Source organism: Ascaphus truei, chromosome 4 (genome assembly GCF_040206685.1).
Source record: "Ascaphus truei isolate aAscTru1 chromosome 4, aAscTru1.hap1, whole genome shotgun sequence".
Classification (NCBI taxonomy): Eukaryota; Metazoa; Chordata; class Amphibia; order Anura; family Ascaphidae; genus Ascaphus; species Ascaphus truei.
In genome coordinates this window covers 31,173,561-31,197,737 of record NC_134486.1, presented here as the reverse complement: position 1 = coordinate 31,197,737, position 24,177 = coordinate 31,173,561, and the positions used below count along the sequence as shown (strand labels likewise).

The following is a 24,177-nucleotide window of genomic DNA, read 5'->3' as shown; positions in this document are numbered from 1 at the left end:
TCCGCAATCAAATATTTAGGGGTATATATCACCAGGGATTATAATACTTTATACAAAGCAAATTTCCCTAAGATGATGAGGAGGCTGAGGGAGGATCTCAGGGTTTGGGCGTTCTATGGGATATCATGGTTCGGTAGGATTAATAGTGTAAAAATGAACTTATTACCCAAGATGCTATATCTGTTTCAGGCCCTACCAATTCCGTTAGTTAAATCTGAGATCCAAGCCCTTCAGGCTCACATCATCCAATTTATTTGGAATAAAAAATGCCCAAGAATCGCAAAAAGCCTACTGACAAAACCAGTAGAGAAGGGAGGACTATCGGTACCTTGCTTGATGGCGTATTATAAAGCGGCACAATTAAGCCAGGTCGTTCAGTGGCACTCGGACCCCACTAAAAGACGATGGACAGAGCTCGAAAAAGAATGTTGTGCGCCGGTGGCTCTGCACGACTTGATCTGGTTTCCAAAACAATGTAAAAGAGGGATCGGGAAGCCGCTCTGCGCAGTGGCGAACTCGCTGGCGGTCTGGGAGACATCCAAATTTAAAGCTAAACTAACATCACCACAAACACTAATGACCCCCTTATGGGGAAATCCGGACTTTGCTCCGGGGCTGTTGGGCGATAGATTTATAAAATGGACGCAGGCAGGGTACAATCACTTGAAGGACCTGGAGGGAACGAAATTTATTAAGACGTTCGATATGCTTAAAGATGAATCAAATTTACCAAACACAGAATTATTTAGATTCCTCCAGGTCAGGGCATTCTATAACAAATTCCCCGTTCGTCCAGCACGAACTAATTTCGAACAGCTGTGTTCTAGACCCACGGACACGCGGGGACTGACATCTCAGATGTACAAGGAGGTAGTCTGTCCAACCTCTGTGGACAGCCCCCGACTGAAATACATGTGACAGTGGGAGACAGATTTAGGGGATAATTTAAAGGACGAAGAATGGGACCACATATTGCAAGCAGCCGCGAAAAGCTCAATATGTGCCACGTTGAATGAGAACGCATATAAAGTCCTAATGCGGTGGTACCATACTCCTGCTAAATTTGTCAGAGGATATTCCCCGCTCTGCCCAAAACAGTGCGGAGAAGTCGCTGACCTCAAACATATGTTGTGGTCTTGCCCGAACGTGGTCCCGATTTGGGAAGCTATTAGAGAATGGTTACAAAGGATTCTCGATTTAGAGATCCCCCTGGACCCGTGGCTGTTCCTCGTGGGCAGGCGGCCCCAGGGCGTGTCCAAGGCGACACATAAACTGGTCATGCACTTTGCGACCGCCACGAGGTGCGAGATCGCAGCTTTGTGGAAGCAAAAAGAGATCCCAATTATCCCCAAAATTAGGAATCGAATTCGGCATGTCTGCCAGATGGAACTGTTGACGAGTTGGGTCAACGACTCTGGCTCCAAATTTCTGAAAGTATGGGCCCCTTGGTTAGCCCAATCATACGTTCCACGGGTGGACGCTGCTACAATCTTGCATTAATAATAGCAGATGCGTTCTCCTTGGACGGGACAGACCGGACAGTGACGTAGAGACGTATAGAGTAGGGCCCTCCGGCCGCAATACTAATGGATGTGGACAGGCGCGGGGAGGTGCTACCCCCCGTCTCGAGTGGCTCCGCCTCCAGAGCATCGCAAGAGCATTCCCTATCCCCCTTCTCATCCTTTGTGTTCCTCCCCAGTCTGGTGAGTCAGGTATGTCTTGTCCGGTAATCATTAGTGTTGTTGGTCTCGTGTATATGTTTTGGACGGTTGTTAAAAGTGGATGTTCCATACTGTAAGCTTATGGGATGTGAGACTGTATGCATTATATCCACAAATAAAAATTGAAAGTTGAAAAAAAAAAAAAAACACACACCAGCAGCCCCCCTCTACACCCACTGCAGCCCCCATGTAAACCCACACACAGCAGACACAGACACACACACACACACACACACACACACACACACAAAACACTCTGCACCCCTCCTCCACCCACAAAACACACACTGCAGCCACCCCTCTGCACCTACAAAACACACACTGCAGAGATACACACAAATCAACAAAACAGGCTCTGCCACCTCTACATCCACAAAACACACACTAGCAGCCCCCCTCTACACCCACTGCAGCCCCCTGTAAACCCACACACTGCAGACACACACCAACAAAACACTCTGCACCCTCCTACAATCACAAAACACACACTGAAAACACACACAGTGCAGCTCCCCCTCTACACCAACAAAACACACACAGCAGAAACACACCAACAAGACTCGGCTGCCCCCTTTACACCCACAAAACACACTCAGCAGACACACAAACCTTTCCCCTCACTCTCCTGTGCGGAGCTCTCTGCAGACAGGGTGGGGGAGGAGTCAGTGCCTTGCTGGTGTGTTCTGTCCAATCACCTCCCCTGTCTAAGAGCAAATTTCACGCTTTGTAAATGAAACCTGAAAGCTGATTGGCTGAAAAACTTGGCAAGCTGCCAAAAATTCCGGGCCATTACTGATTGGTTAAAATTCCGGGCATTATCCAATCAGAGAGCAGGGTTTTCAATAATGCCCGGAATTTTACCGCTTTAGCCTATAATATGGGGTAACAGATAGGATTCCTGTTTTCACACTGTTATTTTATTAAACTGTCTGCCTATATTACACTGTATGTTTCTTGTAACATTATTATCTGTAGCTAAGCACTGTATTACTTTTGTATATTAAATCTAAAATGTAATAAGTACTGCTTTGGGCTCTAATTGAACTTTGCACCTTTTTGAAGAGAGTTGCTGCATTTTCAGACACATTTTGCTACAATAGGTTTTTGCGTGTTAATGACATATTTTTCTTAGTAAAACCAAGGACCCCTAGTAGAACCAATGACCCCTAGCGTTAAGACTTTTTTTTTATCCTTGGTGGTGGCAGCGATTTAATATATTTGTGACGGATTGAGGACAATATTACTCACTTTTGGGGCCCTGCGGGGTAATTACTGAGTCAGCTCAATAACTATATGTATTAACCCTTTTCACATACATAAGTCACGTGCTCACAGGTGTGCTATTTGTGACAGGATTTTTTGCCAAAGCTAAGGTTTTAGGGAAGCATTTTCGGTACTGTTTTGGTTCTAAAACATTTTTTTAAGTTTGGACTTGTAAGAAATTATGAAATAAACTCTTAAAAAGCAGTATTTTTGTCTTTAAAATGTTGGCAAACTTTGTTAAACTTCCAACTTTTCGCAAAACTTTGTGGGATTTTTTTCGTTGAAGCAGGATGACCGGCACTCATTTCTTTAGCTTTCATTTTGCTCATATTCGAAAATGATTTCAGACGCTTGCTTTTGGAACCTGCCTCTCCCCCGTTTTAGCTATCGCCCACTCTCGGTCTCTCTCTCTCTCTCTCTTTCTCCTAGTCCACCATTTCATAACCTTCCATGTCACTTCTTTTCTGTCTTCAATCTAAACTATCTCTCCACTTGCTCATTGCCAGCTTTACTCACGTTCATTTAATGCATCATCACAAACTCTGTAATACAGTTGAATACGTAGTTCTAAACTCTATATTATGTCTAAGGCCGCGTCCATACTGCCCGCGACGTGGACAAAAGGCCGTACCGCTATGAGGCAGGGCATAGAGCGCGCGACCACGGGGTTTTCTGGGCAAACATAATTTGATTTTGTCACACGACGGCCGGGTCACGTGAGCGGTTCAGCCATTGAGCGTCTCCCTCTCCCCATCCTATAGGCCACACATTGCCTCTGGGGCAGGCGGGCGACGCCACGCGCTGTGACGCCACACGCGCGTGCCTCCTACATGCTGCCTAACATTAAACTAATGAACAAATAATAACAAATGTGAACGAAACATTAGACCAAGGTGAAAAATGATATTAAAACGTGCAGGTGACTGCAGGTGACCTGCCGAATATATTTGGGTAAGGAATTTTTTTAACTTAGCATTTACAGTATAGTTATTGTACAGTAATGTACACGCAAAGTCTTTCTTCTCTGATTTGTAGCTTGACGACACCTATACGTATTCTTTGAATGAGTTTTGCCATATTCAGTCTCAGCAGTGTGATCGCGCCCTTGAACAGATTAAGATTCTCAGAGAAAAAATTCTTCATAAGATTGCTGAGACTTTTCTGAAGGTAATGTTTCAAAGTTGTTTGACTTTGCTTTTGTGTAGTTTTAGTATCAAATGATTATATGGATAAATGATACGTTTGTATCTGTTTACATTTTATTCACTTCAGGACATGTTGTGTTTTTTCTAGACAAGGTATGTTTTATTTCAAAATTATTTACATGCTTTAAAAAAAGAAATATATAGATATATAGAGATAGATAGATAGATAGATAGATAGATAGATAGATAGATAGATAGATAGATAGATAGATAGAGATATCGATAGGTAGATAGATTCAGTGCGCAGAGATAGGTGGGTTAATTATGATTAATTCTATTTATGCTGCCTCAATGTTTTGGTTTTTACACAAAAATCCAAGGTATTTATGATAAGAATAACATTCAGCACAACATAGAATAGATTTTATAGATAGTCTTCATAGGGGAAGGGACCAATATTGTAGAAGGAAGTTTATAAGCAATAGGTAATGCCAATAAGGTGTAATACCAGCAGTCTGTACAGCACTGAAAAAGTTATTAGCAACTTACAGTGTACAGAAAATATCCAAGGGGATAAAAAGATTCCTCCTATTTGCACTCTATATTTTATTTGTATTTTTACAGATATAGGACAGAGTTGTCCTAGCAAGACAAATGTGCTAATTCAGCCTATTGTAGTTAGTGACTCAGTGTAATGACTCAGTTAAAAACAAAAATAATACAATTTTATTACATCCAAAAATAACAATATGTGACTCAGTGAATTATTTACAGTGAAAATTGTTTAAAAAAATCCTCTATAGGGGTGGAGTGGATTAGAGACTCTATATTTGTAGTTTGCAGACTATTTAGTCACATTAATATGTATCTGTGTTCCTTTTTAATCCACTCCGACATCTCAGTATAATTTCCAGTGGTACAAGTAAGTGGAAAGGTAAGTATATTTAAGCTCAGTTTGCTATAGGTAAAATACCCTATGTTGCAAGATGTGTATGTCTGTATATATGCACACACTTTCTGTTTATCCTATATTGATACAGTAAGATATAGTGTTGAAACATTGCACATATTGGTCATACAATTGCGTCTTTGTCTTAGATTATATCATGTATATTCTCCACTGGTATACATGTACAGTAGCTTATTCCATATATGAATGACTTGTTTCCAAAGCTAACCAGAGGCAATGATAATTGTCTCACTAAATAAGGTGAGATCGCAAAGCATTGACATTATGATAGTATATGCGCATACTGTCCCTATAATAGGGTATAACATATAGTTGGAAATTATATAGGGTAACAGGAATAATTAGTATACTTTAGGGTTATAGCCATATATATCAGAAACCGATGATAGTATCTATAGCAGTATAATCAGATGAATGTGTGTATGTCTGAACAAGAGACCCCCTAAGTTCATATATGGGGTGATGTAAATACATCCAAGCAGAAACACGTCGAATCCGACGTCATAGGAGGCGACATCTCAGCTCCGTGGAATACGCCCAGTACACCGGTGTTACACTACTTCACCCTCCACTCCATGCTCACGGCAACCTGGCGGTTTGAATACCGTCTACACAAGACAAACACCACACAAATAGCTTTTGGCTTTTGGTTTGGTCCGCCGTGACCCATGTAAAGTGGATGTTGCAAATGTGCTGTGCTGAATATTTGTATACTTAGGTCCGCTGAGACCACGTGTGTTCTGCTTGGATGTATTTACATCACCCCATATATGAACTTAGGGGGTTTCTTGGTCAGACATACACACATTCATCTGATTATACTGCTATAGATACTATCATCGGTTTCTGATATATATGGCTATAATCCTAAAGTATACTAATTATTCCTGTTACCTTATATAATTTTCGACTATATGTAGATATACCCTATTATAGGGACATTATGCGCATATACTATCATAGTGTCAACGCTTTGCGATCTCACCTTATTTAGTGAGACAATTATCATTGCCTCTGGTTAGCTTTGGAAACAAGTCATTCATACTGGTACAGTTAAGTGGAAGGGTAAGTATATTTAAGCTCAGTTTGCTATAGGTAAAATACCCTATGTTGCAAGATGTGTATGTCTGTATATATGCACACACTTTCTGTTTATCCTATATTGCTACAGTAAGATATAGTGTTGAAACATTGCACATATTGGTCATACAATTGCGTCTTTGTCTTAGATTATATCATGTATATTCTCCACTGGTATACATGTAGCTTATTCCATATATGAATGACTTGTTTCCAAAGCTAACCAGAGGCAATGATAATTGTCTCACTAAATAAGGTGAGATCGCAAAGCGTTGACACTATGATAGTATATGCGCATAATGTCCCTATAATAGGGTATATCTACATATAGTCGAAAATTATATAAGGTAACAGGAATAATTAGTATACTTTAGGATTATAGCCATATATATCAGAAACCGATGATAGTATCTATAGCAGTATAATCAGATGAATGTGTGTATGTCTGACCAAGAAACCCCCTAAGTTCATATATGGGGTGATGTAAATACATCCAAGCAGAACACACGTGGTCTCAGCGGACCTAAGTATACAAATATTCAGCACAGCACATTTGCAACATCCACTTTACATGGGTCACGGCGGACCAAACCAAAAGCCAAAAGCTATTTGTGTGGTGTTTGTCTTGTGTAGACGGTATTCAAACCGCCAGGTTGCCGTGAGCATGGAGTGGAGGGTGAAGTAGTGTAACACCGGTGTACTGGGCGTATTCCACGGAGCTGAGATGTCGCCTCCTATGACGTCGGATTCGACGTGTTTCTGCTTGGATGTATTTACATCACCCCATATATGAACTTAGGGGGTCTCTTGTTCAGACATACACACATTCATCTGATTATACTGCTATAGATACTATCATCGGTTTCTGATATATATGGCTATAACCCTAAAGTATACTAATTATTCCTGTTACCCTATATAATTTCCAACTATATGTTATACCCTATTATAGGGACAGTATGCGCATATACTATCATAATGTCAATGCTTTGCGATCTCACCTTATTTAGTGAGACAATTATCATTGCCTCTGGTTAGCTTTGGAAACAAGTCATTCATATATGGAATAAGCTACATGTATACCAGTGGAGAATATACATGATATAATCTAAGACAAAGACGCAATTGTATGACCAATATGTGCAATGTTTCAACACTATATCTTACTGTATCAATATAGGATAAACAGAAAGTGTGTGCATATATACAGACATACACATCTTGCAACATAGGGTATTTTACCTATAGCAAACTGAGCTTAAATATACTTACCTTTCCACTTACCTGTACCACTGGAAATTATACTAAGATGTCGGAGTGGATTAAAAAGGAACACAGACACACATATTAATGTGACTAAATAGTCTGCAAACTACAAATATAGAGTCTCTAATCCACTCCACCCCTATAGAGGATTTTTTAAACAATTTTCACTGTAAATAATTCACTGAGTCACATATTGTTATTTTTGGATGTAATAAAATTGTATTATTTTTGTTTTTAACTGAGTCTACTGATCCACAGGCCTACAATAGGCTGAATTAGCACATTTGTCTTGCTATGACAACTCTGTCCTATATCTGTAAAAATACAAATAAAATATAGAGTGCAAATAGGAGGAATCTTTTTATCCCCTTGGATTTTTTCTGTGCACCCATTATTTATCCTCATGCACCTTATTACCTACTTGAAGGAAAGTCTTCTATAAAAAGGATGAGCGGTTATACAAACATCTAGCAACTTAGAATGTAGCAAGCAGTTCAGGCATGTCAGATGATCCCATCTGAATAAGTGTGTTGTTCAGTCCTGGCTTCTTTGTGTCTCTGCCTCTCCGCTGAAGCACCGCACGTCTGTCGCCTCTGACTGTGAGTCACGCTGTGATGTCACTCCAACTCTAAGCTTCCGATGATGACGTCTCTGCCACTCCGCTGAAGCACTGCAATCTATCACCTTTGACTGAGAATCACACGTGGGTTCCGCTCCGGTTCTCAGAGTGTGGCAAGAAATTCAAGCTGGTTAAAAGATCCCATCACTGCGTTGTTCAGTCCTGGCATCTCTGCCTCTCTGCTGAAGCACTGCACGTCTGTTGCCTCTGACTGTTAGTCACACTGTGGTACCGCTCCGACTCTCAGCTGATGGTGACGTCCCCCAATTGCGGGAAACAACGCACCAACTGAGATGGGATCTTTTAACCAGCTTGAATTTCTTGCCACACTCTAAGTACTGGAGCGAAACCCTCGTGTGATTCACAGTCTAAGGTGATAGACGTGCAGTGCCTGACTGGCACTATCACAGTTTAATGAATAAGTATATATTTATATAGATAGATAGATAATACATTACCATCCAGATGAATGTGATGTTCTTGACAATATAGCTTTTTGAAAACATACCTTCTGAGTGCTGTCTCTACTTTATCGTTTGTCTGAATGGTAACTTATTATCTAGATGAAGAATGAAGCAAAGGAGCACAGCTGACAGAAATAATCCTGAATGAAAAAATGTCACGGGCAAACTCCAAAAATAAAACGGAAGGGTGTTTAATAGATAAGCTCACAGGAAGATGAAAACAGCAAACGCACCAACGCGTTTCGTCCCGTGGGACTTTCTCAAGAACCTTGAGAAAGTCCCACAGAACGAAACGCGTTGGTGCGTTTGATGTTTTCATCTTCCTGTGAGCTTATCTATTAAACACCCTTCAGTTTTATTCTTGGAGTTTGCCCGTGACATTTTTTCATTCAGGATTATTTCTGTCAACTGTGCTCCTTTGCTTCATTCTTCATCTATTGCTTCCACCTATCAGGATTGCACGCAGTGGAACACTATCCATTATTGGACTACTGGACTACAGGATACCCCCAAGGGCAGGTAATGGGCACTAGCCCTTATATTACTACATTTGACTCTATGAGTGGGGATGTATATAAATATTAAGAGGGGTTGTGCATTTCTGACCATATGTGCGGTAGTCTAGCAGACTGACCGCTAGCTCTGTATTTGCCCCCCTTATATACATATGTATGAATCCTTTGACCTTATGGATGAATTATAGTGTTCCTACTTTTTGATCTTTTCAAGACTGTGATGATACACTTAACAGTGCACACACTGATATTGAGCACCATTTTCTACACAACTCTATAACGTATTATCTACAAATCTTTAAAGCTGCAGTTCAGTCTTTTTTTTTTTTTAATTTATTTTTTTACTTCAATAGTTTCATGTGGGCAATCTCTAATTACCTAAAGAACTGCATAGCTGCAGGTCAATTCGTTCTCCATGTATTGATCGGCGAAATTTGGTGACATCATTAGGGAAGGGATCTGTTTTTCTTCTGCTTCTTTCTGTCAGTGGAAGCTCATGAATATTCATGAGCACTCCTGCACTGACATGTGCTAGAGGGAGGGCAGGGCTGACAAAGGGGTGTGCCAGGGCTTGTGACAGGACATGAAGGGGCAGTGCCTTAGCAAATGGTTGTTAAAATAGAATACAAGAACATTGGTCTTTGAAAGTTGTTTTTTTTAAAACAGAAAATGCTAAAAGTATTTTTTCTTACTACAGAACTGATTTATTAAAAAAAAAAACACATGCAGGATATTGACTGAACTGCAGCTTTAAGGGACCAGCACCAGGCTCTTTTGGATTTTCCTACAGGAGTGCTTTCTCTTTTGTTTAATATATATATATATATATATATATATATATATATATATATGACCAAAATATACTTATCAACAGTCCGGGTGCTTGCAGATGGACAGGGAACACCAACCAGTCCCAGCAGTATTCAGGAATAGAGAATCCGCAGCACTCACGAGAAGAAAAGATATATTTTTAATTATCAAAAAGTCATCAGGCAGTCAGACAAACTCCAGAGCGATGTGCGTTTCAGACCCCTAGGTCTTTTCTCAAGTTCTGTATATATATATATATATATATATATATATATATATAATCAAGACTACATACAAAATACTAAAAGACTGTTAAAAAGTTCCTTCAATTGTGACAAACGCTTGAAAATGCAGAGTAATGGGTCTCCACCCCGTATCTCTGTGCTACGTTGGTTTATTGGTGTAACTGTTGCTGTGCTGCAATGCTGTGGTAGAATGCATTCACGTACAGTATTTTCATAGTTTAAGCCTAAGAATTTGAGATAATATTATATTGTGTGAAATGCATACATTTTTGTGCTGATTTGTTATTGCAAAACTAAAGCTGAAAAGCTGTTTTGGGGTAAATCATTGTCTCAGGAAGGCAACTTTTCAAAATAATACTCAATGGCACTGTGGTTCTAGCAATCTCCACTTTTTACTAGCAGTGCAGGGAAAGTACTAGGCAAATTAATTAGAAATGGCTCAGGGACTCTGGATTATTGATCCTATAAGAATAGCATCATTAGCAGCTATTTAAATTTTATGGTTGTTTATTAAGTACAGCTTTTATTGTAATACCTACTATATGTACTATACGTGATTGTCCATACAGTAAGGGCATTTTCACATTTTTTATAGGTTAAGTGTAATACATAAAGTTAAGTTTAATAGTTTTTCTTAATGCACACTAATAAACTTCTGATTCCATGGAGTGAAAAAAAAGTAATTTATCACTGCAAGGCTATTAAAGACTACTTTCACGGATAGTGCAGTAATACTGAGCTGTAGAATTGAATGCAGTGTAATGGTTTGCATATTTTAGTAAAGTAATTTGTACTTAACTGTTTGCATTTCAGGTGGCAGAAATGGAAGGAATGGATAATCTTTTTTTGCCTGAAAGTAACATCAAGCCAAAATGCATTGTGCTATCGGACTGGTGTAAATTACTGGAACGATTTTTTAGATTTCTCAATCTTGTGGACAGCATTTTCGAGCAGGTGCTTCGTTCTCTTGTGGGCAAGTCTGTGCAGATGCTTGTAGGATTCTTGGAAGCTTCCGACAACGTGACTTCAACAGACGAGAAAAAGAATGCAGAATTAAGGTTTGTCTGTATAAACTAACCTCTGTTATGTTACTGTTCTGGCTATTGGGTTTCCCAATATTTTTATTTTAGGCCAAGGGACCAATCTGGGTTGACTGGAGTAAAAAAAAAAAAAAGAAAAGTAAATTTCTAAAGTTGATTTTAAATTACTATTTTTTTTATTTTTCCAAACATTTTTATTAGACACCAATACATCACATAACAAAAATTTCAATGTGATACTTGCCTAATACAGCAATAGTTGTTTTTTTCTTTTGTTGAAAGATAGAAGGGGGGGAGGGGGGGTCACTGGATACCTCCTGGGTCGCACAGTGGCCCAGAGAAAAGGTTTGAGAGAAGAGGAAAGAGAAGGAAAAAGGAGGATGAGCCGTGGGGGGGGGGGGGGAGGGGGGTGCCTTTATCGTACCCTTCCGGTGATCCATCTTGGTTAATTTTATTAGGGAGAAAATGTTATTGACGCGTTCAGTGGATCAGCCAGGGCTCCCATATTTTATAGAACCTCTGTCGAGTGGTTGAGGAATGCTGTCAATTTTTCCATTAACATCATCTCGTTTCAGTCTCTTCCTCACCGATTGTTTTGTGGGGGTGATATTTTCTTTAATAGGCGCACAGCATACCGTTTTTAATTTACACATTTATTAAATAAAATAAGTTTATACACACTTTATTTCACCCCTGACCACATTATTTTATAAAGGTCTGCTGTGCGCCTATTAAAGGGATCTCTCTGTGCCTTCTTTTGGTACATTTCTATGCCCATATTGACTCACTCCCTAGGCAGCACGCCTCAACCATCAAGGGGTTTGAGCGAGGTCTCTCTCTATTGCTATCGGGATATTTTCTTCCAAGAGGACGCCACTGAGCATCTTGCTGCTGTTAGAATAAAGGAGATTCATTTCCATACTGGGCGATCGATTTCCTCTCTCGGTCTGCCCAGTATGTAGGTCAGTGGATCTATGGGATTGTAAGGTCTGTGACCTCTTTTATTAGGTTTTGGATTGTGAGCCAATATTTATGAATTCCTGGACATAGCCACCAAATATGGGCCATGTCCCCTTTTTGTCCACAGCCTCTCCAGCATAGATCAGAAGCCAGAGGGTAGATTTGTTTCAATCTCACTGGTGTGAGGTACCAGTGGAACATTACCTTATATATGTTTTCCCTGGTTGTGGTACATACGGAAGTTCCTGATGCCGAGTCCCATATTTCTTCCCAGTCCTCTCTCTCTATATCTATATTTAATTCCGCTGCCCATTTGAGCATATAATCATGTGTGGTTGGATTCGCTGGTTTCTCCAGTTCAGTGTAAATTTGAGATATAAGACCCTTTTGGTGTGCGTCCTCCTGGCACAGTTTTTCAAACTTTGTGAGAAGTGGAAATTCTAATGTGGGGGACAGTTTTTGTAGAAAGTGCCGAATTTGGAGGAAGTTAAATGCATCCAGTTCTGGGGCTTCGAATTTAATGCGTTTAAATTACTATTTTACACAGCGGTCTATTTACTAAAATTTTACAGTGGGGGCAAAATCAGTGTAAAATAGAGCACAGTATACTGTATAGCAAAGCAAAGCAATCCCATTAAAAGCAATGGGAGTTTGACCTTTGATAAATCGGCTGCAATCCTTTTGCACTGGTTTTGCCACAGTTTTGCAGTGAGACGACTTTAGTAAATAACCCCATTATTCCCCATACAAATTAATATTGTGCATAATTATCTCGAAAGTATTTCTTAAAATCGCCAGAACAGACAGAGTGGGACATGTATCAAAATCTCTAAAGTGGAATCTCTCACTGGAGCACAAAAACTGTACCAAATGTGCAGGTATCACAGAAAACAATACCGTTGTTTCTCATTGGACCTCTTTTTATAAATCTGGTGTAGTTTTTTGCTTCAGTTTTTTGGGCCGATTTTGCAGCTGGGAGACAATAGAGTACGTGCATCAAGTGCTGGTGTGGATTATCATACCCGTTTCAGCATTTACTCCCATTACAGTCAATGGGAGTTAACGCTGGAATGGGTACGATAACCCATAGCAGCACTTGATGCATATACCTTTATGACACATAGCCGACAAAGTGTTTTCGAGTGTACAGGGTGCCGTGGCCGCTCGTGATCACACAACCGCTGCGGTCGCGTCACCGAAGGATAAACATTGCAGGGGGTCCCATTGAGAAGCATGGATCACTTACAGCACGATCGCAGCAGACACTGTCCACAGCGCCGCAGACTTTTGCTTGTTCGTCCACGGCACTAGGGACAGACAGTAAGTCTTGCTACAGTACATCAGTACCCAATAGATATGGGCCCTTTTTTCTAAGAGCACTAATAACATTTTTGGTGATCTCTTCTCCTAGTAGAAGCATCCAACATATGGAATAGTCCACAGATAATCCGTTAATAGCCATTAAAAAAATTCAATAGTTTAATACAAAACAAAAATGTGTACCATGCTCATGGGAATGCCTGAGGTCACCTAGTTAGCATTAAAGAGTTTCGTTAATTTCTGTTTTGTGTTAAAGTATTTATTTTTGTTTCTTGAACAAGTGCTCGTTATCAATTGTCACATTGTCAATGGTCTATCGTTAACCTATTCTGTATGTTGGATGATTTCAAGGTTGTATATGGATATATCAAGTTTTGATATATTTTTTCATTTTTGGATTTCTACGCAGTACAAGGGGTGAAATGTATACTCCAGCACTCAGATGGACCGTTTCCATGCAAAAGACCTGTGTGAGGGCCGGACTGTACATTATGTCTGTCATACCCAGTACCAGATACTTGGATGACTGTGCATCTACTGTATAGTGGCTGACTTTAATATCGTACAGTAAGTGCTCCTCTCCCTGGATTTCTATGGAGTAGAAGAAGCATGGGATCAAAATGAATTTCTTAATGCCCTCTGTCACTTCAACCCCATTAAACAGATCAGACAAGTTTAGAATATTACACTTAATTTTTTTATACGTAGAAACATTGCCTCTTCAAAAATCAAATTTTGACCACTGACATAGTTTTTTTATTTTTTACCTTTTAAATAATAACTTATTGTTAATACAGTAAGGAACAGAAGGAGAAGAATTGGAACTTTATCCAGCCAATGGCAGAAAATAAGCCAACCGATAAAAAGCAGCAAACACTTCCTGAGATTGATAATGCAAAGGTGGGTTTACAAAGCAAAGGACTCCTTGCTACTGTACATGTAACTACGTGTGTATATATAACTGCATGGTAACTACAACTCTTTGCTGTGTTCACATACACCAAGTAGTTATGTGTTTGTTTAGACTTAATGCTACAACAAACAAGTATAATCATTATAATTTTCTCATTTTGCGGGGAGTTTCACTAAACTCTGTTAAATCTTGACACATAATGTGACATTACCTAAATCGGGAACAGACGTTAGTAGATATTTATTAGTGTTTATCTTGTAGGTGTTGGATAACCTGAGAAGGAACATAAAACGTAAAATTGAGCAAGTACCAGTATTTGAAGTTAACCTAGTACTAAGCACCCCGGATACGGTAAACCGGCGCAGTACCATACAAGATCTGATATCTATGTCAACTACTCAGTCTCAAACGCGAAAATCAGAGAAAGATGATGATTGCAGAGAACTGGCTCCCTGCATTGCTAAGAGTGTAGAGGAAGCACTCGCAGAAGTTAAGAAGGAAGTGACATTGAAGCAAGAAAATGCAGATGTCTCTGGTAAGATAGATTCTGTTACTGTATGCCAAGCGGGGTCTCACACTCAGTCTTCAAGGGCCACTAACAGGCCAGCGTTTATGGATATCTCTGCTTCAGCACCCTGCTTCAAAGACTGAGCCACGGATTGAGCCACCTGTGCTGAAGCAGGGCTATCCATAAAACCTGGCCTGTAGGTGGCTCTTGAGGACTAAATTTGAAACCCCTGCTGTATGCCACCTTTCATCGTGTAGAGGTGTACATGGGAAGTAGTGGTCACGGCAGTTAATATAAGAGTTCTCCACAGCTAGTATATACGTGAGGCTATCAGAGCTTTTAAAGAACTACGTTTTGTCCTCCATTATATGGCAACTAGAGCTGAAGAAGGGCACACTTCTTGGCCAAATGTTTATATTATTATGAATGTAGGAAGATGTATTAAATTAACAGACTGGCTCCTGTTAAAGTTGCACTTAATTGGGTGCTATTTGGTTGCATGACCTTGTAGTGCAGTGTAAGCTGTACAAGGACTACAATGATGCAGCATTTTAGTTTACCATCAATTTATGTAGGAAGGTTTAGTTACTTTTTTAGAATTTGTCTCCCTAGGTGAGTCAAGTATGCACACAAAAATTGAGAAACACATGGAAAATACTCTTCAGAATATTCATTTTTTTTTTTTTTACATTTCTCCTTAGCACTCGCACATATAATAAATACCATTGGTGGCCCATGTCTAGTGGATGTGATCACCTTTTTGCTAATTTTCTAAGGGAGGAATGATGAACGTGATCTTAATGTTAGAGGAGGACCCCCCTTTTCCATTCACGTTATCGGGGAGCACAGCACGGCCACATGATCACTACAATAGAGATCATGTTTTGACGATTGCTAGCACGACACTAAGTTGGCCCAGGCCTTCCATCACTGAAAAGGCAACAACATTGTCACTGTCTTGAAGCCCAGAAAAATGTATAGGGCATTCTTTAAGGTTAATGACATAACTGAGTTTTAAGCTAGCTCTTTTCCTTGTGCACAAAGATTTGCTGATTATACTGTAGCTTGGGTTGTTTAAATGGCAGGCAGTGTCATACACACTGGAGATTGATCATCGAAGAGGGCTCACCCGTGAGCATCTGCTTTTGAAACTGTGCCTGGTGTTTTGCTTATGACAAATGCTTTTGTCCATGGCCTTCACACTGCTCTGAAGCCCTATCATTCCCTGAACAAGCTGGCACTCGCAATGCACCATTTGTCGCAGAGCGTGCTGGATGATCTCTTTCTAGCTCATTAGGGAGTGGATTGAAATATGGTTTCAGAGTTGCCGTGGTTCTGCTGGAGTGGGGGAGAATATAACACAGTGCCTGAAGTTCACATATGTTTATAGTGAGTAATGGTATTCGGGTATGCCTCCTACATGTGATATTGTAATGAGTGCACAGTACCTGTATGCCCCAGTGCATGTAAAATAGAAAATAACTTTGTGCACTACTGTATTGTGTGATTGTCGTTTAATTGATCAAAGGTTTTCAGCAAGGTAAAAACTGCTCTGCAATTTCATATGGTCTTGCTACTCCCCAGTTAAAACTAATGGCTGCAGAATTTGGTATGCACAATGGGGAGATGTTACTATTGACATAGAAAATACCAGTATTTTAAACATGTGTTTTTTTGCACCGATGTAATAAAGTACTTTGCCTGCTTGCACCAGTGAGCGATTTGGCTATTCCTCTGCATGGATGCGGAGGGCCAGAGAGTGCTGTTTAACTAAAACGCGCAGACATAATATAAGAGTCACTTATACATTTGTTTATTGTTTTTGTAGATAGTGATGAATCTGGTGACGATGAAATAACACTAGAAAGGTAAGATTCAAAAAGATGCTCGTGGCTGAACACATCTAATACAGTGATACGGTATCAAGATTTGATTTGTCACCGACAAGTAATCAAAACCCGATACTGTATCATTGTAATCCAAAAGGCAGACTTATAACCTACAGTATTAAACATTAATTCTTCTTTTCAGGCCTTCAGCAAAATCTAGGAATATCCATATAGTCCCTACTAAAAGCGAGTTTGAAATGCAGATTCAAGGCATTGTAGATGGATTTGAGCAGTCAATAGGTACGTTATTTGCAGCAAAAATGTACTGTATGTATATGGACTCCAGTCCTACAGGAAATAGTCCTACACATTTAGTTGATCAACCACTTCAAGGGACATATCTAATGGTATTACTACTCGATTCTTACACCCTGCTTGCTCCTGTTATGTATGGGGCACTCCATGTGTGCAGTGTGTATGCGCAGCTTGCCTATTTAAGGATCAAGTAGTAATACCATTATATATGTCCCCTGAGTAAGTGGTTGATCCATGAAATGTGTGGAGCTATTTCCTATAGGAGTCCTTTTTTGCACCTTTTGCTTTCCGTAGTCCAATGTTAAGCACTGTGGGAACTTACCAGCAGAAGGAGGAGTGTTGGCAGCACTCACAGCTTCCCCCAGCGCTGCAGACCACACGGACGACAAGAATATGCATCGGATGAGTGAAATCACACTGAATATTTTATTCAAATGCAGTTTTATATTATGTACCATATGAGTGCGATACTTATCCGGTGATATTTTTTGATCAAATACACAAATAATATTATACTATTTGCCTCTTTCTTGCACTTGTCTCCTGTTGCGAATATATATATATATATATTCATATATATACATATATACACACAGGGCTCGACAAATGCGGTCGCCCGGGGCGACTGTATTGTGGCCGCTGTCAACTGCTTACCTGCGGCGGTGTCCCCCCGTCTTCTCCGTCTTGATCTTTAAAATCATGTTTTTCTCCTGCAGCACTATTCAAAATGGCCGCGCGGTGACATATGACGCCGCGTTGCCATGGTAACGGAATGCTGTGTGACGCCGTGACAGCACACACTGAAAAAAACCAGCAGAGGCAAGTGTGGTGCACGGTAAAGGGTAAATAGTTAAAGTCTGTGAGGATCCCTAGAGATCCAATATATCAGCAAAGCACAAGAGATAATCACATAAAAGGGGTTTATTGGGTCCAAAATACACACACGCATTTTGGACCAAATAAGCCACTTTTATGTGATTACCTCTTGTGCTGTGCCGGTTTTGGATCTCTAGGGATCCTCACAGACTTTATATTGTATTGTATGTCTTTATTTATATAGCGCCAAAAGTTTACTCAGCGCACACATACATACAGTAGGTGATTTTCCAATTTTACAAATCTGAATTTTCTAACGTTATAATTATATATATATATATATATATATATATATATATATATATATATATATATATATATATATATATACACAATATATACAAAATAATTGTTTTGCTGTTGTGGGTGATGGCAAATGGTAGAGTACTTACTGTTTGTGTGTGCCTATTGTTGATAAAAAAAAATGATGGTTGTTTAGCGTGGCTGGGTTCTTCAAACCCAAAAGTACAATATATTATAAAACAACTCCGGGACTACAAATGTAAAATCAAATGCGTTCCCAAATTGTAATATTAAAGCATCCGTCCCGGCTGCTCGTTTATTTGTTACCTATTTCTTTTCTACACGATTTGACCTGGGGGGTCCCCCACAATTAAATAGTGACATATTTAGCTTGGACAAAATTCTGGCCAATGAGAAGCAGAAAGCTATCATAATTTGCAGCTTTCTATTGAATGGCCATTTTAATCCCCTCGAGTAATACCGAGAACTTCACCGGCAAGTAGCTTGGCAGCCGTAAAAAAGTAAATTTTGGCAGAATTCCTGCTTTAACTCTTGTACATATTGATTTTTCCCTTGGATTTTTAGGTAAACTGGTGTCATTTAGTCAGGAGACTCGTCTTTCCAAGTTCTGCATTCAAGCACCGTGTAATCTGAAAGCACTATGTCACAGGGCTACAAATCTGAATTTGGCAAGCAAGCAAAAAATATGGCCAAATTGTGAGCTCCTCTTTGGAACGGACCCAGATTACCAAAGCCAAGTATGTATTTATGGTCTGGATCGCATGTTGAATTTCACATTGATACACAGAGGCACTTATTTACAGAGCTGCCTTCTGTCATATAACACCTTCCCGTGCTGGGAGGCGCCACAGAGGTGGCCATGGCAAAAGACTGCTTAGTGAATATGGCCCAATATGTGTGTTGGCAAAAAAAACCTTAACCATACAGAGTACAGAAAAAGCTCAATAGTGCATCTCAATGTCTCGCCACTACACCTTAAACAATATTCTCAAGTAGTAGGGTTTGGACTTGTGTATGTTTACATTCAGATTATAATTGTACACTGACAGACAATACAGGTATCCTTATTTGGTGCTGCTATTATATGCAGCACTGAACACAGAAATATAATACAAGTTCTCTCAGTCCCTGCTCAGACGTAGTTAGTTGGTGCCTGAGGCAAATGGAGATAAAGTGAGGTTCCCAGACTCACACCTAGGTTTTGTCTAGTGGCCATGGCTGAAATCGGATACCTAATCCGGTGTGTTCAAGGTTATACCCTTAACCACGATGGCACAGCTACAGCTGTATCATATTAGTTTTAACATTAGGGGTGACCTCATAATCGGAGACAATAAAATGCTAATACCTTGTAACCCCTCTTATCTCTCACCCCTCAGACTGATAACGGTTGCTGAGGTGGGGGCCTGTGTCCTTTGTGGTTGATATGCCACACGTGGCTTTCGGTCAGACAGCAGTAAACAACTACAATGGTGTTTGTAATGTAACCGGTTTTATATAGCAATTAAAGATACCATAGAATCCTTGCGCCCCTTAAAGGTTCACCACATGCATATTATAACACATCAACATAACATTCCACATAAACACTGCGTGGGTGTATGTCAGTGTCTTGAGGATGCAGCCTCCCAATACTGGGTATATAGGCCTGTGTGATAGTGCAGGAACACTGTCAAGGGAGACCAGGTCTTTTAACAAATTTATACCGGGATCATTCAATAGGCAATACACAGCAGTGAAATAAAATGGGGTTTATTTGGATAAAAACCTTGGAAACACAACAGAAATACAAAAGACAGAAATATACACACTTACTGCGGTCTGGGGGTTGAAATCTATCTTTTCCTAGGTGCAGGGCGCCCGCTTGCAAGGGCTTACCCTGACCGGGACCTCGTCCCGGCCGTCCTGGAACGTAATTCGGCAGAATTGATTTCGGCAAGAAATCCTGACCACGACCGCTACGTTCGATTTGTAGAACTTGGCCGCAAAAGACGAGACTTAGTCGGTGCGAGGCAGACTTTACTAGCTTCAAAACGAAGCCGGTTGCTCTGCTATTTGTAACAGAGGAACTTTGAAAAGCCAGCCTTAGCTCTCAAAATCCCCAAGCCAGGAAAAGTTGGCAGGAAGGTGGTGTGAAGCGGTGAGAGGGGCATTTTTCCTCCATTGGATTGATGCCGGGATCTCCGAAGCTGATACCCATTAATATCAGCACCGGCATGAATCCCATGCAATAAAAATGCACTTCATTACCTTAGCGGCTAACTGCTAAGGCAATGAAGGGGTTAAGGAACAACAGCAGCTTTATTGGGGCAAAGGAGGTGAGTGAAACGGGTACTTGGCCCTTCACTCACCCACCCCTGCCGGCCTCTGGCATCAATCCTGTGCAGAACAAAATTTAAAAAATTATGTGGGGGCACAGGGGATGGGTGGGTTGTGTATTGGTGGTTAGTACATATTGTAATGTTTATTGGGGGCAGAGGGGGTAAGTGAAGGACCAAGTACCCGCTTCACTCACCCCCTCTGCCCCCAATAAACCTGCTATTGTGCCTTAACCTTTTCATTGCCTTTGCGGTTATCCGCTAAGGTATTGAAGCTGCCTTAATGTAATTTTTATTAATAGTGTGCATGAGCAGGGGGTCTCCTGAGTTGAAGCCCCCCTGCTTCCCAAGTTACAGGCCCTGGTATGGAGCATCAGATGCCGATATCGCCACCATTTTTAAATCATCCGCGTCACGTTACCGGGGGATTGAAATAATGAAGGACATACCGGCACCCCATATCTGGGCCTGTAACTCTGGAAGCAGAAGGTCCCCGAGGCTGAAATCAATGCGGTTCATCTCAGGCGACCTCCTGCTCCCACACACTATTAATAAAAATTACATTAAAGCAGCTTCATTACCATGGCAGATAGCCGATACGGTAACAAATTTGTTCAATTTTTTATGTAGCCAGGTCCTCCATTTCCCCCTTGCCCACGCTGAGCGCAGGGACTCTCGTTGTGCAGCTGGGAGTACCGGTGTGGCGATCGAATCACGGCGACTCCCGTAGCAGGCCGCCGCCATCTTGCGCATAGCCACGCATGCTCAGCAGTGCCAGGAGTTGCAGCGGCCATGGATGAAGTCGCGCATGCGCAGAGCAAGCGCGCGAAACGGGGCCAATAAGAAAAAGGCTCTGAGCAGGGACTACAAGTCCCATGAGCCTCAGTAACGGTCACCTGACCATGGCAGCCAATAGGGCTCGAGGGTTCACTGAAGAGGGGAATGTCACACCTGTATGCCCGCAGACCTGGCAGGACCCCGGTACTGAGGTGGGAACGGTATGACACCACACACCCACAGCAGTGGGAGCAAGCCCGGAGTGTGGTATAGCATTGCTGGGCCTGTAGGAAGAGAGTTGTTGTTATACTTGCAATGCTTGGGGATGTCCGTGAGAATAGTCGTGTCCGTATGCCAATGTCCATGAGTAGAGAGAGTAGAATCGTCAGTGTACAAGCCAGGTCCTAGGAAGCCAGAGGTAAACGTAGTGAAGGGTGTAGCAAGGTTCAGAGGGGTACCAGAGAGCAGAGTAGTCCAGGACAAGCAGGAGTCAGGAGTCAGGGAAATCCAAGTGCATACAGGAACAGGGAAACAGCAAGGACGTAGAGGGAGCACAGCATAGGTCAGGTACACATAGGGAAACAGGAACTATGCAGAGCGAGGAAGAAGTGGACAGACAGGGATTATAAAGGAAGGTGCACCAATGACAGAGAGAGAAGGAGTAGAGAGATAAGTGGGAGAAGGTAGAGATAGGTCAGGGAGAGAAGAGGAGGAGACAGAAGGGGCAGTCAGAGAAATGGCCTGTAAGGCTTGGGAGGCGGAGACAGGGGAAGCCTGATAAGAGGAGTCTGTGCGCGCGAAGACCGCAGGAGGGGGAAGAAGCCAAGAGGAGGGGAATGCGCATGCGGCCTGCGCCCGTGTGATGGAGAGCAAAGGTAGAGCGAAGGGATCAGGTGAGTCAGCGGAGGGGCATGTGGGCGCGCCCCCCGTGGGCTGCGGGACCGCACGAGTCGGGCGCGTCACCAGGCGCGTGGAACGCCGCAGGTACCACGCAGGGAGGAGGCAACGGGACGGATGCCACCAAAGGGGAAGGTACTGCGGGAGAAAGGGAAAGGGGAGCATCATAGCAGGGGCTCAGGGACCGCGTGGGTATGCGAGACCTGCGGGGTACGCGCTGCGGCAAAGGGAGAGAGGTGGAGGGTAAAGGAGAGGCTGGGGAAGGAGTAGAGGGGGTGACAGAAGATGGGAGAGAGGGACCAGAAGGGGAAGGAATCTCCAGAGTCATCACAGGGAAGTAGGAAGCTGACAGTGGAGCCGAGGGTCAGAAGGTGCCAGGAGAGGATAGGGAAAGGAGGTGCAGAGAGGCAAGGAGCCTCTGCACTAGGCCAGACACCCCTAGGCCCCAGTTAAGGCCCTGGGTCACCTCCAGCTTGTGGCTGCTGTAGGGAAAGGCCCCTTAGGTAAGGATCTTGCCCTTTTAGTGCTCAGTGACAGTTAGGGACACAGCTACTGAAGCTGAGTGACCTGATATTCCTAGTTTGGGACCAGACTATTGGACTGCCATTCAGCCAACCTCTTCTGCGGAGTTCCGGATCTCGCTGAGGACCTCATGGATCGGCGAATCCTTTTTGAAGTAGTCAGCGTGTCCGGGTGCTGGAGCGCCCGGCTGGTATTTCATAAGTCCACCAACATACCGGTACCTTACAGGCGCTGATCACACCTTGGGGGTGGTTTCTTTGGGGACACCAAGAGACTGGGTCAATACAATTGACACGGTGTGGGAATACACGTTGGTGGGTCAACGCTTATACTGAGGGAAAGGGTTATGGTTAACCGTGTTGAATATTATTCGTGTGTATTATGCGTAACACCTGCAGTAAAGGTTATCAAGTTAATCTAAGAGCTATTGTTATTGTTTCCTGTCTGGGGTTATAGTATTGGGATCTTGGGCAGGTGGAGGCGCTGGATACAGGTGGTTGGAAGGGAGCCACAGTCGCAGGAACATCCAAAAAATAAAAGGAAATATAATAGTGCAATATGTTGTGATAAAGCGAATTTTGAGATGTCTTGGCTCTATAGAGTGTCTACTTACAATAAGTAGGTGTATAAAAAGCGTATTGCAAAGTAAGGTGGTGTGTAGCAGGCTGCAGAGACAGGATCCTCGCGAGTTTGAGGTGAAGGAGATCTCACTCAGGTACACATGCCACAGGAAAAGATACAGAAAAGACCATAGTACAGATCGGACAAAATCAGTTTGTATTAAAAGCAGGGTAAAAGTTGTACTTACAATAAGTACATAAACAATGTACACGTAGCGTTTACTTTAGAGGTGAAACCGGCGTCTATGTGGGTAGCCTCTAGCTGCTGCAACTCCCAGTCCTCCTCGTCGGATCGCGATGACTGGCGTCTGACGTCACTACCGGCGCAAGGGTGACGGCTTCCGATCCGGAACACAGAGGTTGGCAGACAGCAGGGGGACCGCAGACTAGGCACCTTCTCCTTCTGGGCAGCTGTGCAGGCTGCAGGAATAGGCTCAACGCGTTTCGCTGTGTTACACCACAGCTTCCTCAGGAGCAAGTGAATACCCCTAGTGGGTGTGCAGTTTATATACCAGAGACAATTACTCAATAAAAGCTTGATTTTACATAGGTCCTCCTCTTAAAGGTACATGACTCTATGGTCCAAAAACGACGCAATTACACTAAAACTTTAATATTACATATCACAAAAAAATATAAGGTGCATAAAAGATGCTAATAGATATTAAAATGTTTATAATGTTTATAAAAAATGTTTATAATGTTTATAAAAAATGCCCTATACATCAATAAAACTATGCAGACTATATAGCTCAGCATGGTGGCGGAGAGATAAAAAGGGGGAGAGAAATAAAATATGATCAGTGACATAGATAGTAGCGTATTCTTATGTTCATAAGATCTCAAAGGCTTGAGATCAAGGGGGGGGGGGGGAGGGAAGGGAACAGGAGAGAGATCTGTGGTAATGGGGATAAAGGAAG

The 24,177-nt window shown here is 41.8% G+C and overlaps 1 protein-coding gene across 3 annotated transcripts in view; it reads left to right on the top strand.

Annotated features, from left to right (window-relative positions):
- DNAH14 (dynein axonemal heavy chain 14) overlaps positions 1–24,177 on the top strand; it is a 368,675-nt gene that overhangs the window by 46,415 nt on the left and 298,083 nt on the right. For all 3 annotated transcript variants that reach the window (XM_075595506.1, XM_075595507.1, XM_075595505.1), the window contains exons 10-16: positions 4,020–4,151; positions 10,912–11,156; positions 14,216–14,318; positions 14,593–14,866; positions 16,668–16,707; positions 16,871–16,968; positions 18,688–18,860. In XM_075595506.1, coding sequence (XP_075451621.1) covers positions 4,020–4,151; positions 10,912–11,156; positions 14,216–14,318; positions 14,593–14,866; positions 16,668–16,707; positions 16,871–16,968; positions 18,688–18,860 — 1,065 coding nt within the window. The remainder of the gene's footprint in view (positions 1–4,019; positions 4,152–10,911; positions 11,157–14,215; positions 14,319–14,592; positions 14,867–16,667; positions 16,708–16,870; positions 16,969–18,687; positions 18,861–24,177) is intronic.